This window comes from Lissotriton helveticus, chromosome 1_1 (genome assembly GCF_964261635.1).
Source record: "Lissotriton helveticus chromosome 1_1, aLisHel1.1, whole genome shotgun sequence".
NCBI lineage: Eukaryota > Metazoa > Chordata > Amphibia > Caudata > Salamandridae > Lissotriton > Lissotriton helveticus.
Genome location: NC_136057.1, coordinates 1,032,810,464 through 1,032,829,101, shown reverse-complemented (window position 1 = coordinate 1,032,829,101; position 18,638 = coordinate 1,032,810,464). Strand labels below are relative to the sequence as shown.

General features: G+C 46.4%; 1 protein-coding gene across 2 annotated transcripts in view; it reads right to left on the bottom strand.

The window, feature by feature from the left end:
- Positions 1-18,638, bottom strand: part of LOC144771921 (uncharacterized) — a 229,990-nt gene that overhangs the window by 185,556 nt on the left and 25,796 nt on the right. Inside the window, exons 2-3 of one of the 2 annotated variants that reach the window (XM_078656160.1) lie at positions 12,712-12,801; positions 3,555-3,652 (exon numbers count right to left, since the gene is read on the bottom strand). In XM_078656160.1, coding sequence (XP_078512286.1) covers positions 3,555-3,652; positions 12,712-12,801 — 188 coding nt within the window. The remainder of the gene's footprint in view (positions 1-3,554; positions 3,653-12,711; positions 12,802-18,638) is intronic. The other variant, XM_078656164.1, reaches the window with a different exon arrangement.

Below are 18,638 nucleotides of genomic sequence, written 5' to 3'. Positions count from 1 at the left end.
GACTAAAGTTTCAACAATGAGGTTGGAAGGCAGAAACGTGGAGAGTTAAAAGAAAGAGGGAATGAATCTAAGCTGCGAGATGTGGCATAACAGAAGGATTGGTAGTGCGTGCACCGCTGCTTGGGGTATCTGCGAGATTTGTGTAAGTAAATGGAGAGGGGGGTGAGAGTTGGAAGAGAGAGTGAACCAGGCAGAAACGTGGAGAGTTAAAAGAAAGAGGGAATGAATCTAAGCTGCGAGATGTGGCATAACAGAAGGATTGGTAGTGCGTGCACCGCTGCTTGGGGTATCTGCGAGATTTGTGTAAGTAAATGGAGAGGGGGGTGAGAGTTGGAAGAGAGAGTGAAACAGGCAGAAACGTGGAGAGTTAAAAGAAAGAGGGAATGAATCTAAGCTGCGAGATGTGGCATAACAGAAGGATTGGTAGTGCGTGCACCGCTGCTTGGGGTATCTGCGAGATGAAACGTGGAGAGTTAAAAGAAAGAGGGAATGAATCTAAGCTGCGAGATGTGGCATAACAGAAGGATTGGTAGTGCGTGCACCGCTGCTTGGGGTATCTGCGAGATTTGTGTAAGTAAATGGAGAGGGGGGTGAGAGTTGGAAGAGAGAGTGAAACAGGCAGAAACGTGGAGAGTTAAAAGAAAGAGGGAATGAATCTAAGCTGCGAGATGTGGCATAACAGAAGGATTGGTAGTGCGTGCACCGCTGCTTGGGGTATCTGCGAGATGAAACGTGGAGAGTTAAAAGAAAGAGGGAATGAATCTAAGCTGCGAGATGTGGCATAACAGAAGGATTGGTAGTGCGTGCACCGCTGCTTGGGGTATCTGCGAGATTTGTGTAAGTAAATGGAGAGGGGGGTGAGAGTTGGAAGAGAGAGTGAACCAGGCAGAAACGTGGAGAGTTAAAAGAAAGAGGGAATGAATCTAAGCTGCGAGATGTGGCATAACAGAAGGATTGGTAGTGCGTGCACCGCTGCTTGGGGTATCTGCGAGATTTGTGTAAGTAAATGGAGAGGGGGGTGAGAGTTGGAAGAGAGAGTGAAACAGGCAGAAACGTGGAGAGTTAAAAGAAAGAGGGAATGAATCTAAGCTGCGAGATGTGGCATAACAGAAGGATTGGTAGTGCGTGCACCGCTGCTTGGGGTATCTGCGAGATGAAACGTGGAGAGTTAAAAGAAAGAGGGAATGAATCTAAGCTGCGAGATGTGGCATAACAGAAGGATTGGTAGTGCGTGCACCGCTGCTTGGGGTATCTGCGAGATTTGTGTAAGTAAATGGAGAGGGGGGTGAGAGTTGGAAGAGAGAGTGAAACAGGCAGAAACGTGGAGAGTTAAAAGAAAGAGGGAATGAATCTAAGCTGCGAGATGTGGCATAACAGAAGGATTGGTAGTGCGTGCACCGCTGCTTGGGGTATCTGCGAGATGAAACGTGGAGAGTTAAAAGAAAGAGGGAATGAATCTAAGCTGCGAGATGTGGCATAACAGAAGGATTGGTAGTGCGTGCACCGCTGCTTGGGGTATCTGCGAGATTTGTGTAAGTAAATGGAGAGGGGGGTGAGAGTTGGAAGAGAGAGTGAAACAGGCAGAAACGTGGAGAGTTAAAAGAAAGAGGGAATGAATCTAAGCTGCGAGATGTGGCATAGCAGAAGGATTTGTAGTGCGTGCACCGCTGCTTGGGGTACGACAAACAGGAGATGGTGACTAAAGTTTCAACCATGAGGTTGGAAGGCAGTGAAGTGAAATGTGAGGAGGCACCTCTTCAAATTGTAAAACAGACGGAGGGCATTGCTGTGGGGAGGGGGTGTAGGAGAAATGCACATGGCGGGCAGGGGAGTGGGCGGAGCGGGGAGAGCGGCATGTGGGTGTGAAGAAGCCGGGGCCTTTGAAGTGAAGCTAAGCTTCACTTCAAAAGGTGTCGGAGGAATGCGGCAGAGGGAACAGACGGCGATTGCGGCTGAGGGAACTGATGTGCACGAGCTTTTAAGCTCAATGCACATGCGCATTGAGCTTAAAAGTCACGGGCACTGCAAGGAATCGCCAGGATTCCTTGCTTCTTAGTTAAAGCTTGTTTAAGCCGCAATAGGCTCGCAAGCTCGATGCGCATGCGCATCGACAGGCGAGACCTAAAAAGGGCCTGGACTTTTATATGGGTTTAGAGCTCCCTATTTTTACAGCTAGACGGTGCTCGCAGAAGCATTTTAAAATATGGAAGCGGTGGGCTGACTACCAGGGGGTTGCTGCTGGAGCCGGTTGCTGGGGGGGACCCCTTTAATCCGGACTAATGGTACCCCGTTAACGCCAATGCTGATAAACTGTATACATGGGGGGGTGGATGTGAGAGGTGTGGGGTGGAGCCATGTTCTAGCTGGGTCTAGAGGGGTGTTAGTGCAACTACAGGGGAAGGAGGGAAGTTGGGGAGGGTGTTTCTAACAGGATTTTTTCACATGTATTGCTCTTCCTGTATCCTCATTTTCCTTCTGAAAAGTCAAAGTCCTAATGCTTTGTATTTATTGATTGAGCAGAGGTCGCTGGGGTCAGTGCCCTGCTCTACACTAGTCACTTGATGAATAAAATCTGTTTTTAAAAAAAAACTACACATTAAACCCAGATCTATGACTGGGTGAATGTTTGTATTGTTCAGCATTCCGTCCATCATCTGTTCTTTTTGCTGTTGTCGCACTAAGTGGGAAGGGTATCTATGCCCAGACGTGTGTCCCGTGCTCATTTTGCCGCTGGATTTAAGCTAGCCTGGTTAATGAGGGGTGATACCCCAAAACCGGTTTCAGGATGCTTGTTTCCCATTCCAGGGAGGATCTGGCTTGACAGTTTGGACTGGACTGTTCCCATGAAGAGCAGAGTCAGACTGATTTGCATATTGCTGGGTCCAAACTGGGGTGGCGTGGTAAGTAAAAAAAGACTGATTAAACCAAGATCTGTGACTGGGGTGAATGTTTTCATTGATCAGTATTTCGTCCATCAACTGTTCTTTTTACTTATTTGTGAAGGCATTAAAACATACATTGATGGAGATTTTTTTTTTTTTTTTTTTACAGAACCTCAGAGAAAATAATGGCCACCAAGCAGAGGACTTGAAACACACTGCAATGAAGAAAGATAGCACATAAAATGTATTCTTAGCTGGTGAACACATTATAGCTGCTTGTATAAGTACAGAGCAAAACAGCAATTTGTATTACTGAACTAACTCAATAATATTAGCAGGTGCAAACCACTGATACATCATACGGCCACTTGGAAGGAGGAGCAAGATGCCCCACTGAAGCCCATCCCACCTTCCAACTCTCAAGGGAGTGCAAGGTGTGCTTTGGAAAAACATTTCTCAATCACAAAGTACACTTTGTACATTGTAATTCTGTGTTTTGTGGTCGCGGAGCCCTGAAATTGTGTGCATCACAGACTACTTTTGTACATCAGGCCCCGTGCTTTCAAACTGTAAGAACTGACATTCCGATAGCCCTGGATAGTCTGAGAATCTGACAAAATACAAGCTCAGGCAAAGAACATATAATGCGGTACATTTTGCAAATCTTCTTACCGGTTCCCTTTGAAAGTAGAATCTGAATTTTCTGGAGGACTTCTCGGCTGTTCCAATTTCTTTTCTTTGTTGTCTGTGCGCAGTTCAGGAACAAGGCCCTTTTGACATAGTAAATAACACACGGAAGATAAGCTAGGTGTGATTACAGACTTTCCCGATGTAGTATTAAAGTAGGTAATGGTGGGGTCTGAGCAATAGTAATCTGCTGTACATTAAAAACACAAGACAAGAAAGAGCGCTCACATGCGAAGAAACTGACCTACTATCAGTCAGCAACAGCACCAGCAAAGAGTGTTGTGGATGTGCTACTGCATCATGTCGATTAATCATGACCGGTCAGAGGGATTTTATAACCTTGATAATAAATGATGCTCCGGAAGTTAAGTCAACAACAAGAGAGCTTGTTTCTGCAATCAGTTGGCCTCTTTCCAATCCAACCGCACAATCAGTCTTCTAAGGAGAACAGGTAGTTTCCCCAGCTCCTGTCACGTGTGATGCGCCCCAATACAGAACCGCTTTACCAATACTCCTCAATTTTGACAAAAACTAATGTGCCACATTCTATAAACATCAGGAGCTGGATATCACAAACATGTGAATGAGAGTCAGCTCAAACTAGGTGCAGCATAAAAAGAACAATGTATGTTAAGAAAGCAATTCTCTGCTGCATCAGCAAATGGATAAACTAAAGCCAATTGCCTAAAAGTACAAAAAGAGAAGTTCCTCACATCTTCATGGTTTCATTACCCCTCCCCCGCTCCATCCTGTAAAAACCTCTACAAAGAGTAAGGAAAGCACAAAACGTAAGAAACTAAAGTCTTGGGTCATACTAGACCTGTCACTCTGCCTGGAATCCCATGTGAATTTTGATATCTTAACATTGTTTTGCAATTTCTTGGGCATCTGCAGAATAAACAAAAACTTACTCCTCAAACCAGAATTCAGTGCCACAGACATTACTCGCCTTTGATTGAATCAGATTTACTTCAACACCCTTTATCACAACATAAAAGCAAGGATGGTATGAAGACTACAAATTCGGTGAAACTCAGAAGCCCAACTGAGCTGGGCGGTAATATTTAAGGCAAGCAACTACCTCCTTGCATATCTTCTACTTTAACTGAAAATGGTTATTTCACATCTAACTACTTGTCTCTGCCAAGTTGGATATGCACTTCAAAAACTATCTTCACGAGAAGAGCATAATAATCTTTAGAAGTGCTCATCTCCTTCTATAGCAACAAACGGATTGCCAATTTACAAAGGAAGGACACTGTCATCATAAACTATCAGCACTTAGCAACAATAAAAGGAAATGTCCAGCTCCTTCTCAACTCTCCAGTGATGCAATATTGCTTGAATTCAGAATACAGCAAGCCTACTTAAAAACTCACATCAACAAATAAAGCTAGAGAGTGGCAACTCCCTGCTCGCTGTTGTCTCTGGATGCCAACTGGCCACACTAAACAGCATTTTACACAATGCTGATAGACTGAAAGGGAGGGCTAAAGAAATAGGACAGCCTCCCTTACAGTCTGATAGACCTGCACGCACTAACCTCAAAGCCAACATTGTCTTCCAAACCAGCTAAAACATCTACAAAGATGAAATGACTAGGTCACTGGGCTATAGAGCCATGCAATTGTGTGCCTTGAAATCAAGAAATGACAGAAACTATCAGGAGATAAGTCTTCTCAAGCTGTGCATTCCCGATCTGGAATAACAACAATTATTTTTACTAATTGTATGTTTTTTTTTCTTTTTTCAGAACAAAAACTAATTGTATGTTTTTAAGTGTTAATTTAGGTGCAGCACAAACCTTACAACCCATATGGCATAGAAAATCATTCAAAAACAGATTACACATCAACACGAGTATAAAACTAAACCAATTTTTTCCATCGTATTCTGAAGCTTCAGAGTGAATTAAATGTCCTCTAATTAACGACAGAACAAAAATTCACATCTCTAGTTACATTCAGACATTCACAATAAAAGTGCTACATTTCATATTTTCTTTTATTCATTACACCTTTGTTTGATTGAACACCCACTGAAAACATGTGTCTGGGATGGACCATGGTGTGTGTTCATATATAAATAATACGATTTTGAAGGCATATAGAACAAATCTTGTTCGTGAAACCATTCTTCTCTCTTGCTTTGCCCAGAAGCTTGGAATTAGATGCAGTAAAACTTGCATAGGAGAGTACTTTCCATAGGGCGAATCTCTTCATCCATGATGATTTCTAGTGTTTGTGAGAGGAGGTTTATGCATTGAATAGGTTGGTCAGAGCTGTGTTTTCAGGGAAGGAACACATGGGGATTGTGCAACATTGTATTAAGAGCATGTGGTGAAAAAGTGAGCAATCCATAAACTGAATTATGACCTTTAAACAAAGTTTTGCACGAGGCGCCATGAAAGAGCAGCATGCAATGGCATGGGAGCTTAGGTGGCAAATATTTTGAGATTCTTCCTTTATGGGCAGAGGGGCAGTTACAGCAATTGGTAGCAGTATATGCTGTGGCCTTTGCCGTCCCTGGTGGCTAACAGAGTTTTGGATGCAGCACAAACTGGGGCCGCGAAGTGGCATTCAAGGCTTTTAAGCGTAGTCATTCTGCGACCTCATGCAGCCAGCAGAGATGGCATGCTTTTGACACTAGGAAGTATCCAACACCCATTGTGCATCAATAAGTATGAGTTTTAGGGCTTTTTCTAGCACCAGGAATTAAAACAGCCGAGATAATTTGATATCGAGGGGCATTTGGTGACAAAGAACAGGAAAAAGGAAATGTTTTACAGAAGTAAGATGTTTTTTTTAATCATATGTGCTTTGAGATGGCTGATCAAAGAGGATTTTAGAGGGAAGATTGAAATAGTCAATAAGGCTATAGGTCTTGCAGAAATACAGTGGGGAAAGAGATGAAAGATTGTTAGAGAAGTAGCACCCTTTAATGCACACTAAGTCAGTTAGAAGTAGTGGTGAGAGGTGAGCAAATGCAAAGGATAAGCGATACTAGTCGGCAGCAGCTACTATGACCCAAGCTGTAGGTTCCTGCAAGTGTCGAAAAAAAGGTAACAGTGAGAAGGAAAAAGTAGCAATCAGCGGAACTGGAATGCATAGGAAAGACTTGGAAGGGGAGAGCTGTTGAGGAAGCATGTTGTAAATTGAGCACATCAATTGCCCAGAAAAGAAAAGATAAGCCTCATTTAGGGGAAAGGTTGTGAAAGGAGGCAATATGTGTGAGTCCGAGGATGACTCCTCAGGAAGTGACTGTCATTTTGAGTTCCTCATCACAGTTTGATTCTGCTGCAAAATATACTCCCATGTGTGATGCAAATAAGAGGTTACAGTTTTGGGATACATGGAGAGTGCTTGAGATTTTTTTGGGGTCGGTGTCGTTCATGACAGTGGTTCTTAACCTGTGGTGCGGGAGGGAAATCGCTTTTCTTTTTTGACTACAAGATCAAAAACATAGCTTCTCGTTTTTCCAGCCATTATTTTCACACCATTAGAAATTGTGTTTGATGAAGTGTTTGAAGGAATATGAGATGAGAGAGTAACAGAATTTAGGAGAATCCAGGATGAAACAATTGTTGATTTCATTGCGAAAACCTCACAAGTCTGCATCCTCATCCACTTTGGTTAAATGGTTGAGAGAGGCTGATGTAACGAATGTGATGCGCATTCTATACAAGAATCAAATATATAGTGGGGAAGAATTGCAGGACATTTTCAAGTGTCCGGATTGGTCAAGTGATTCCACCTATAAAAAGATCTATTTCAGACCAATATTGAGAGCTCTGCAAAACGTGATAGTAAGGCTTAATAAAGACGTAGTATTGACCCCCATGGCTTGCAACGAAATGCAGGTTTTCCACATTACAGAAGATAGATAATTGTGTTTTTATTAAAGTCACAGAGGTTGATATTAAACCACCCATCTGTACACCCACCCCTTCATATGTCATTTGGATTGATTTCAGTGTGATGGCACTACCAGGGACTGCTAGGAGTGAAGGAGGAATTCAAATGTTGGGCAATGGGAATGATCAGTTTCATTGCAATGCCTGGGTTGGGGATGTTAGTTTTTTTCATAGTATAAGGTTTCAAGAAGGAAGATAGTATTTTTTATTTTTTTTATTTTATTTTAGTAGTTTTGTATAGCGCTAGCTAGACCGGGGTATCAGAGCGCTTTACAGCATACACAACAAATAAAATGGTGAGCAGACTGAAAATCAATCGTACAGAAACTGTCAACAGAATGTATGTTTCCAGAAGATATCTTGAGCTGCGACCTTGTTGTCAGACTCGGAATTTAGGTAAAGCTGAAGTGAAACATTGTGGGCAGTCCAGGATCTGTCAGGTCTTTCAAGTACAATCGAGGAAGAAGTCTTTGAGTAGCCTCTTGAATTTTGAAAACGAGGAGGTTGTTCTAATGTGGGGAGGAATGGAGTTCCAGATTTTGGGAGCGTTACCAGCAAAAGATTTGGCTGTAGTACTGTGCTTGCGAGATTTGGGAGGGATGAGCAGTAGAGAGCTGGAGCTCCTGAGGTTTCTGGACTGGCCTGCCCCATTGAGTTTTGAGGCCAGGTATTCTGGTTTCCCTGTATGCAGGGCTTTGTGCGTGATGCAGGCTGTTCTGAAACTGGCTCTCACTGGGAGCCATCCGAGTTCTTTGAGGGACTGGAGAGATGTGCTCAAATTTCTTAATTCCGGAGACCATTCTTGCTGCTGCGTTGAGTGTCGTCTTCAAGGGGGCAAGGTGAGATTTTGCTGACCCTGTCAAGGTCGCGATCCCGTAGTCTATTCTGGAGAGGACTAGTGCCTGAGTGTCTTGTTGAAGGTCCTTGGGTGGGAGGAAGGGTTTTATTTTGTATAGTAATTTTAGGTTGAGAAAGGCACTTTTAGCAGATCTTGAGATGTGTTTCTTCGTGTCATGTTTTGGGTCTAGGGTGATCCCTAGAGATTTCACCGAGTCTGCCAGGGAGAGGTTGCCATTGAGGGCGTCTATGGCTTTGAGCCATTCTTTGATTTGAGGGTTATCATCTTTGTTAGAAATAAGTAGTATTTCTGTTTTATCTTGGTTCAGTTTCAAGTGGTTGGTTGTGAGCCAGTCTTGTAACTCCTTGAGCTTGTTGTTGAGTCTCTGGATGTCCTCAATTGAGGTCGTTTCCAGATAGAGCTGTGTGTCGTCCGCATATAGATGAAAGGGGATGTTGGATTTTCTGAGTAGAGAGGTGAGGGGTTCAATATAGATGTTGAAGAGCTGTGGGGAGAGTACAGACCCTTGAGAAACGCCTCTGGAGACCGGGTGGAGGTCGGATTCGAAGTTTTTGATTTTTAACTGGTTTAAACTTGTCCTACAGGTTACGTTTTCCTTGGATATTCTTTTATTGTACTGATGGTACAGGGGGGGTAATGGAAAGCATGCATAATATTAGTCTCCATGTCTTGTGATTGCAGGTGCCTTGCCGGCTGTTCAGGTAAACCCAACTGTCAATGCTTCCTCCATATTGAAATTATATTGAAGGCCGTTTAAAAAAATCCAAGCATATGTGAGGACTTCCCTGATAGAGCTGTTTTCAGTAAAGCTGCTGTGAAGACAAGAATGATGCTTACAGAATCCTGGTAGGCAAATGGGCAACGTTTGGCTCTCATCTACCCATTCAACTACTTAAGTGGGCCAGACTTCAGCCAGTTTTTTTGCTCAGGGGGCTTAGTTTAGATAATTATTTACAATTACACAGCTTTGTCATATGACCCGTTTCATACCAGTCAGACATGAGCTGCACCCATCTTGACACATGCATATGCCCCGATTACTTACCGGTGTTCTTCATTACTCCGAGTGTAGTCTTGCTCGCCACATGATTAACAAAGTGAGCTTCAGCTCCACACCAGAATCCTCCAAAGCAAAAAGTTAACCTCCCATGCCTCCCATGCCTTCCAAATATGGCCGACCCCTATCACCCTTGACCTCTATAAGAGGCGGGCCGGCCCAACCCTTCAGCCTGACACCAAGCCGATAGCTAGACAGGGAGGGAGGGAGGAATGGAGGGATGGGAACTCACGTGGCAAGGAAGACTACACTCGGAGTAATGAAGATTACAGGTAAGTAATCGGGGCATTACCTCCTTGTAAGTCTTCCTCGCCACATGATTAAAGAAGTGAGCACATACCAAAGCCAAGCGGCTTCATGGAAAACTCACAAGAAACCAAGGGCATGCGCGGATACGACCCAGATGCAGCCCAGCAGAACATTACAGTGGAAAACATCCCAAAAGAGGCCCACAACACCGACACGCTCCGAGCGGAATGATCCGGACAATACCCGGGTGCACAGAACCCAGGGACCGGCACGATAACAGGAAAACCTGTGCAAACCAGCGAAAACTTGTACAGAGAGGGACAGAGCCCAAAACGAACCAGAACAAAGGACATGAACAAAAGTCATGTAGACAAAAAGCGGATGTGCGGCCCAGGAAAACTCCCACCGCAGAACCGACATCCAGCACGGACAGTGAGGCAACCGCCCCAGGGGAAAAAGAAAGTAGGACACCTTACGAGAACGGGCCACAAGGAAGAGGAACCAGGGCAGAAAACGAGTGACAAGCCGCAGGACCAGATGGGCCGGCAGAATCCGCAAGAACAGAGGAGACCGAAGAAAAAAACCCAAGCATGCCCATCCAGGCAGAAGAGACAATGGCAACCAAGACAACTGCCAGAAGGTGAGGAACAAAGAACCATTGAGCACAGGGGCACAAAAGGGGGGGAACCACTGGGCCCGCAACAGCAAAGGAAGACCCCAAGGAAGAGCCAGGCAGAGAGCCCAAAGCCGCCGCAGAGAAGAGCACAGCAACAAGCGAGCAAGCAAGGAAACCAGCTCAACCAGGCTCGGACAGCGGAAAACCTGCAGGACAGCCCATCGCGCCCACCAAGTGGATGGTATCAACCCCAGGGGAAAAGCCCCCGCCAGGAATCCAAGGACCCACACGGGGACCAACGAAACAGGGACGGACCCCCGCAGCCCGCACCAACGAGTAAAAGAGGACCAGGGGCGGGAACAGGACAGCAAGGTGGAAGACCACTGGCAACCCAGCAGCAAGGCAACCATTCCATAAGAACACCCCAGAGCCAACAAGGACACCCATGCAAAGGCCAAGATCGCAGCAGGAGCCGGTGAAAACACGCTCCGGGGAGCGGAGGGCTACGTGACAGGATCCGGAAGCGGCCAACAGCCCCCAACCGCCAGCTCGCACAGGGGAGGACACCAGGATTGGCAAACCCAACAGGGAACAACCAAGAATACCAGGGCCATGTCCAGACGGAACCAGCAGAGGACCTGAGGAAACAAGGGAAGGGGGGGAAGGGCAAACAGGAGAACACGAAGCCAGGTAAAGAGAGCATCCACCCACCAGACCCCCGGACACGGAAGGAGAGTGCAGAAGCAAGGAAGAAGAGCAGCACCCCACTCTGTGGTTACTGTGAACACGACAACTCGGGGAAGGCCAAACAGGTCCACCAGGCGCGGAAACACCAGGGGCAGCTGGGAGAGGTCAGACACGAAGGGAACAACTGACTCAGATGGTCTGCCACCACAGTCTCCCACCCCGGGAGAGAGACCGCTTAGAGAGACAAGACCGAAGCCTCCGCCCAGGACAACTGTACCCGGTACATCAGCCAGAGGGAGCGCCCAGGAAGACGGAAGCCACGGGAGGAATAGCACCAGAGAAAACAACATGCTGCACCCCCCACCCCCTTAAGAAAAACGGCCTTGGGCGACAACCCCCTGACCCCAGGGGAAAAGCCAAACTTCCAAGGACAGAGGAAAGAAGCCCAAAAACCAAAGGGAGAAAACCCAGCAACCCCCCGTGAGAGCGGGGCATGGGTAAAACGCCCATACCAGAAACAAGAAGCCCCCGCAGGCAAACCCCAGACAAGCCAAGGAACGGCCAACAGAAGATTGACAGGAAACCCCACAGCAGGGGACCCAACCGAACTCGCACAGACCAGGAACCCAAGCCCAGCCCCTAGGGCGGAAAGGGACACCTGAAAGTAAGAACGTAGGCCGCACCTGCAGACAGGGTGGGAAGACAGCTGCAAACCCCACCCGCGATCCAACGGAAGGGGAAGAGAAAGGGCACCACCAACCCAGACTGGACCAAACCAGGTGAGCACAACCACCTGCCGACCGGAACCGGCGGCGGGACAAGGGAAGGAGCACCCACAGGAACCAGAGAAGACGGGAAGAACCCGTACCCAGGACGGCTGAGCAGTACTAAGACCCACCGGACGGGACAAGCCCCCAAGAGAAGGACAATGCAAAGCATCACCTGGCAACAAGGCACAGGAACACCCGAAACGCACCCCTTGGAGGACCCCGATCAAGGCAGACAACCCCAACACGAACGCCAGTGAGGCAGAGGAAAAACCAAGGGCGAGCACCAGGAATCGGATGAGCCCCAAGGCCCCACCGGAAAACAGGACTGTACGAACAGTACCCGCCGTAGAAGGAGAGACCGCCAAAAGTGACAACACGGCAGTAGGCAGGCCCATGAAACCGTGACAGGGGCTGACGGGTTGTGCCGGCCCGCCTCTTATAGTGGTCATGGGCGATAGGGGTCGGCCATATTAGAAAGGGATGGGAGGCTAACTTTTTGCTTTGGAGGGTTCTGGTGTGGAGCTGAAGCACACTGAGTTCAGGCATACTCCTGTACTTTCAGAACTTTGGACCCTACTTCAATGGACAGACCGATTATTGGTCAAGATAAGATTTATCTCTTCCAAAAGAAGTAAAAAAGCCCAATAGGAATAGGATTAGTACCGTCACACATTTACCACAATACTTTTTCCCCATTTAAAACAATAACAGCATGCACTGGGTGGCTCTATTTAAAACTGGCAACAGACAGTGCAATAGAAAAGGACTTCCCCCAAAAGACCATTAAAGATTCAAATTGTGAAAGTGGAGACACTGATTCAAAAGTATACAATATCCTATGCGGTAAAATGTCTTCCACCACACACTGCTTGTTTCCACTCACTACTTTCCAGATTTTAGTAAAATTGAAAAAATATGGATTTTGATTTCTCCTCTGCATGAATACAATGCTTATTATACCGCCGCCAGGTCATTCCATTTGCATACATACAGCATTCTTGGCATTGTGCTCTTTCCTTTTTACTGGATCACGTGCACTCGTCAGGGGGCTGTCCCAAGGGCTGCTTTCTTCGCCACTGTCCTACAATTAGAGAGAAAGGGTGTCTTTAAAAAGGTGCACATCTTCAGAAAGCTCAAAAGCCAGAGTCAGGGAGAACAAGACACTACTTGTTTATAATTTCAGAACATCACCATTATCAGGATGGCTTAGCCCTCTAAAGTACTGCCAGGCAAGAGGACTGCCTAGAAGAAGTCTCTCTATCATGTTCGCAAACAGATCTCTGCCCTCATCTCTGCAGCACACAAGTTCCAGCAACCCTCTCAGCTACTGTCGTCCCAGAACCCCAAAATCTTAAATCCAGTGCTGCACCCAAACAGGCTCTGGGAGGTCTTGATTGCGAGAAAGTGCCCTCTTTCTTGCATGGTATGCCCACACTTTTTGCTGAATTGCTGATGTACTTTGACTGAGTGTGCCCTGGGCTCCTGCCAATCAGGTACCCAGGGCCTGTGTTCTTTCCCTAAAACTGCATTGAAGCCTAAACCCAATTGGCATCTCTGGCCACATGTCAGCCCCTGGTAAATGGTACCCTAGGTACCCAGGGCACTGTGATCAGAGACGGCCCCTAATGGCTGCAGCACTTATTGTGCCACCCTTAGAGCCCCTGTGCCCTGACACACACACACTGCCTTGTCAGGCTGTGTGTCTTGGTGCAGAACAAAACAAAGGGACGACATGGCACACATCCCTGTGTGCCATGCCCACAAAACAATGCCCTGGCATACATCAGTCACCCCTCTAGCTGGGTGCCCTATGCCAGTGGTGAGGGTACAGGTGCATGAGCCCTGTACCCCTACAGTACCCAGGGACATTCCTGGGCACTGTAAGAGCAGTGCTGCCATTAAGAGTATATGGTGCTGGGAGGTTGTTATTATAAACTCCACAGCACCATAATGGCTACACTGAAGACTGAGAAGTTTGGTATAAAACTTCTCAGCACATTAAACCCACGCTGATGCCAGCGTGGGATTTAATGTAAAATGCACGACAGAAGGCATCTTAGAAATGCTCCCTGAAACTCGACCAACTCACAGTGACCGGATTGAGTGGCTGCCGAGGCTGCCACCCCCAGACATGTTTCTGGACCCCTGGGTCGAGAGCTTGCCGCTCTCGGGAACCAGAAACAATGCACATCCTGGGACGAGGTGCCAAGCCTCCTCCCCCAGGATGGCCAGGGTTCACGAAGGAGAAGCTTCAAAGGCATACCGCCTTTGTGAGCCTCTCCAGACCATTGCTGTACTCAGCAATTGGTCCCCACTGCTTCTACACCCCACTTTGGGCGGGAGACCCTGCGGGAAAAACAAAGTGAGGAAGAGAGGTGTCCCCACCTCTGCCAACTCCAACCCTTGGGTGGGGGAGGCGAGGTGAAGCACAACCTTGAATCCCCGCCATCTTTAGGATGGGGGACCCAGCCAACCAGGGACAGGCTCCTGCCCCCCTCCCACTGGAGAATGGCAGAATAGGGGGTGGACCCACCCCAGGGAAGGGACCCAATGGTCCCTGACCTTTACCTACCTGTAATCCCCTAAATTTTGTATTTAGGGGCACCCGGAACCTTCCTTCCTCAGATCCAGCAACGACAAGAAAAGAAGAAGTACGAGAAGCTGTGCAGAGCTAACAAGAGGACGACGCCTATTGACTTGGCCCCAGCCCTACAGGCCTGTCCCCCCCTCGAACCTGCTCCTGCGAAATCCCAGCCTATCTAGCGGCCAGCAACCTCACAAACCACAAAGGACCTGCCTGCATTCACTTCCCAAGCCGTTTCTCCCGTGAACACCGAGCGTGTTTGAACTGCAGCTTCTGGTGCCAACCAGGAACCGCGTATCCAGCACACTCTGCACCCGCCGAGCTCGGCCCGTGTTTCAGTGAACAAACACCACAAGGAGGTCCCCCCAGTGATCGTGACCCAAGATCCGCCTACCCCTGATCTGCCTCAAGCCTCCAGACGATGCCTGCAGCCTCAATCCAGAGGGCCCCCCCTACCGCGACCAGAGCGGGTAAGAAAATCCGACAACCAAAGGCACCCCTGCACCAGACGCCCCACGGCCTTGTGTGCCCAACCTAGCGGTGCCTAACCATCCCTCTATATCCCAACTTACCCCTCAAAGTGGTGGTCACTCCTGGAAGATCCTCATCCCCGAGCCTGCAGTGTTTCTTTATCCCGGAGAATTCCCATTGAAATCAACAGGGCACCCGACCTCAGAACAGCACCCAGCACCCAGCACCCGGCTGCCCTAGCGCCGCTGAGGGTGCCCCTTTGTTGCTAACTTGATCCCCAACGCGCCCTGAGCTTAACCCTAGGAGCTTTGCTCCCACAACCCTGTGGCCTGCTTGCCAGCCGCCACCAACCGGAGTCTCCCTATCCCCCATTGGATAACATTGGGCCTCAATGCTCTGCACACGGCCACCCGAGTGCAGCTGAGGGTGCAACAAAAGTGCATGACTGACCCTGTGAGATCCCTTAGTCTAACCCCAGAACCCTAACTCAAAAGACTGATTACTTACCTTGAAACCAATAACTCATTTTTCCTCATAGGATAGCATTGATATATAACGATAACCTAACTTACCTGCTAAGTGAATTTCCTCCCATAGGATAACATTGGTGATTCTATGTGAAAAAGTTTCTAACTTTTGAAAGGCAATAATATTCCTTAAAAATCATACCTTTAACCAAAACGCATTTACTCACCTTTTTTCAGAAAATGTCCCAGGACTGAATCCAGGATCCAGTCCTGTGTTAGCAAACGTAATCTGAAAAGTAATTAATTGCATTTTACTTAAAAAGCCCATTCAATTGAATGTACTGTACCTGCAATGTGTTTCGAACTGCTTTCTTAAAACTGTAATCAAAACCAGTACAAGTTACGCTGCTATTTTGAACTGTGTTCATATAAGTAATTTACTACTGAAAAATGTTTTTATGCTTACCTGCACCTGGCTTGCTTGGTTCTAGAAATAAAAGAACAGTATATTTTTTATACAGAACACTTGGCCTAGAGTTCAGTTCTTGAGTGTGTGAGATCATTTGCTGACTGAGTGTGTACATCTAATGCTTTACACGGTCCTCTGATAATGCCTTACTGCTCTACCAAGCTACCACTTTCGAGAGTGAGGTTCTATCTAACCTTAGCCTCTGCCAAACCTCTGGAGACCCGTGGACTCTATATACACTGTACCTTACCTTGGTGCAGTATATATAGAGCCAGTTTCTTACATTGATGCAACCATTGTTGGACCCCTAGCAGTCCCCCACCAACTCATGCATTTATCCTTACAACCACATAGTACAAATTACACCACCATCATCCTGGCCTCTGCATTCCTCACAAAACTCCAAAGTCTGCACCATCACCACACAGGTCAATGTTGTTCCTTGGCTCCTTTCAAGATCTACAGCTCCCTGCAATTAAACAGCACTGCTCCCTGTGACATCCACAGCCGATTCCTTGGCTGGGCCCTCAATACAAACCCAGATGCCTTGGCTGGACCCTTCAACGTTCCATAGAGCTGCACGCACCTTTCTCCACAACTGCCTGAGAATTTAACTGATCCTCTAGGTGCAATCCACACCCATCAGTATATTCATAGACCCCCTAGAATTGTCGCCCCTTCCTAGAAGCCATATGTCTTCTACAAGTCTCCATCAGCCAAAATCCCTCTAGAGTTCTCTTCATTGTCTATCCTGAGCACGCCACCGGCCACAGCTTCCTGCCACATGCAGAGAAACCTAAGTTTGCCAGCTCCCTTCATTTAAGTATTCCAGTTGACAACTTAATGTGTTTCAGGAATTGTAGCCTTGGTGGTGTTAATGGATTAACACACACAAACAATGGTTTCTTACAGAAAAGTGTGCAACTGGAAACAGAGTCCTGTCATAATAGAGTTCCTAGAGCTACCTGTAAAGCCTCCAGTCCTTGCTCTACATCCTCAGAGCTTCTTGCTATTCAAAGGTATCGGTCCATGAAAATGTCACAGCTTGCTATCTCTACAGTTGACTTCTCCTCCAAGGTTTCCCTGACATCTATACTACGTGCTGCTCTCCATCACCCCTTCAACATTCCCTACTCTGCCAACAGCCCGCCTACTCTCCCAACCCACTGCACCATTAACAGTTCTTTATAACCCTACACCCACCCCAGGCCCCTGATACACCCACAGCATCTATCTGTAACCATACCACTCACTACACCCCAAAGATCCCCGAATGGCCTCCAATGCTTTGGGATATCACACACATACCTGTACCATTTCCAAATCTATAAACTGCCACACAATTATATGCAACTCTATAGCTTCTGTGTTATACTTCACAACGTCTTTTGTCTCCAAAGACGTCAACAGTCTGCAGTGTCCCAGCAAACACAACAACATCTTGGAAGCCTTGAAGCTCCCTGCAACCGCAGTGGTCTGAGACCCCATAACATTTACAAAAATCCTTTCCCAACTCAGATGCCCTGAATTTAGCCTGGAAGGCATATAAAAACAAATTCTTAAGGCAAAGGTTCCTTCATCTAAAAAGAACTGAATAAAGCAAAGAATATACCAAAAACATTATTTGACACGATCAATAAAAATCACTAAACCTCCCCCAACTAACCGTGCAGGGCACTTTTAAAAACAAATTAGAACAATTTAAAAAAGCCTTGTACAAAAAACACGAAAGATAAGAAGAAGTGGCATCCTAATAATTCAGGATAGTATCTCAAGCTCAGACTTACAAGAGATGTTCAAATGATAATCTTTTGAATGTATCTAAACTGTCAACCTAGGGAAAAAATACCCATAAAAAATGTGTGCGTCCATCATTGCAAAATGACGACACATCCCAGCCACTGTAACCAAAAAACATAGCAAACAGTACCAAACTCATAAAATGATCTCTAGAAGATTAAATATTCCATGTCTGTATTAAAAAAAAGACAAAGTAAGCCCCATTTGAAAAAGTCCTCAGCAGATATAGAATAACTCAGCAATTTTAAACCGGTAAACATACTTCCTTTTTAGGCAAAACACTAGAGACTGCAGTCAAAAAAAGAAATTATGCTTGAGAGAAGGGTGCAGAACTGACACTCCAACCATTTCAGTCACTGATGACACTTTCAAGGTACTTGACAAGGGAAAGTCCTGCATCTTGATCTCTTTTAGGTCAGTGCAGCCTTTCAAACAGTCAAACAAGATACCCTATCTTACCTTCCCCTCATGCAGTACTCCAAATCTCCATTTTGGCCCGACTCTCTTCAACTGGCATTTTGAAACACTGAATGCAAATATCAGAGATCTAGATTGAAATATACATCAATATGCTGATGATCCTTGACTCTCAAACAGGACTCTACAATTCAGAAAAATGTTGACGAACTAACTCAAACTTAACTGTCCTAACACTTCCTAAAGTTCAACCTTGATTAAACAGAATTAACCAATACCTTACCCAAACACGGATACAGGAATTAAACACATCAGGAAGAAAACCAACTTTTGTCGGAAAACCAAATCCGCGGGTGTTAATCTAGACAACTAACTCTCACTACACATCAGTAACATTGCTAAAAGAGCTCAATGGCAATAGTGCCCAGTTCGCCAACTTAACTTGGTCTCATGCAGGACTTACTAAGGCTAGTTGAATCCTGAGCATTCTCCAGACTGGACTGTGGAACAGCTCCACTCACCGGATTATCGCAATCTAGCTTGATTCCCCTCAAAGTGGTAATGAGACTTATCATAAACCCAAAGAAGACAGAACACATTTCAACTAAGAGTTCGGAAGTGGCTATGTCAGACCCTTTATGGTGGGGGCCATGTGGCAAACAGGTTGGTGTTACCATGGTGGTTGATATCATCTACAACTTGTGTCACAT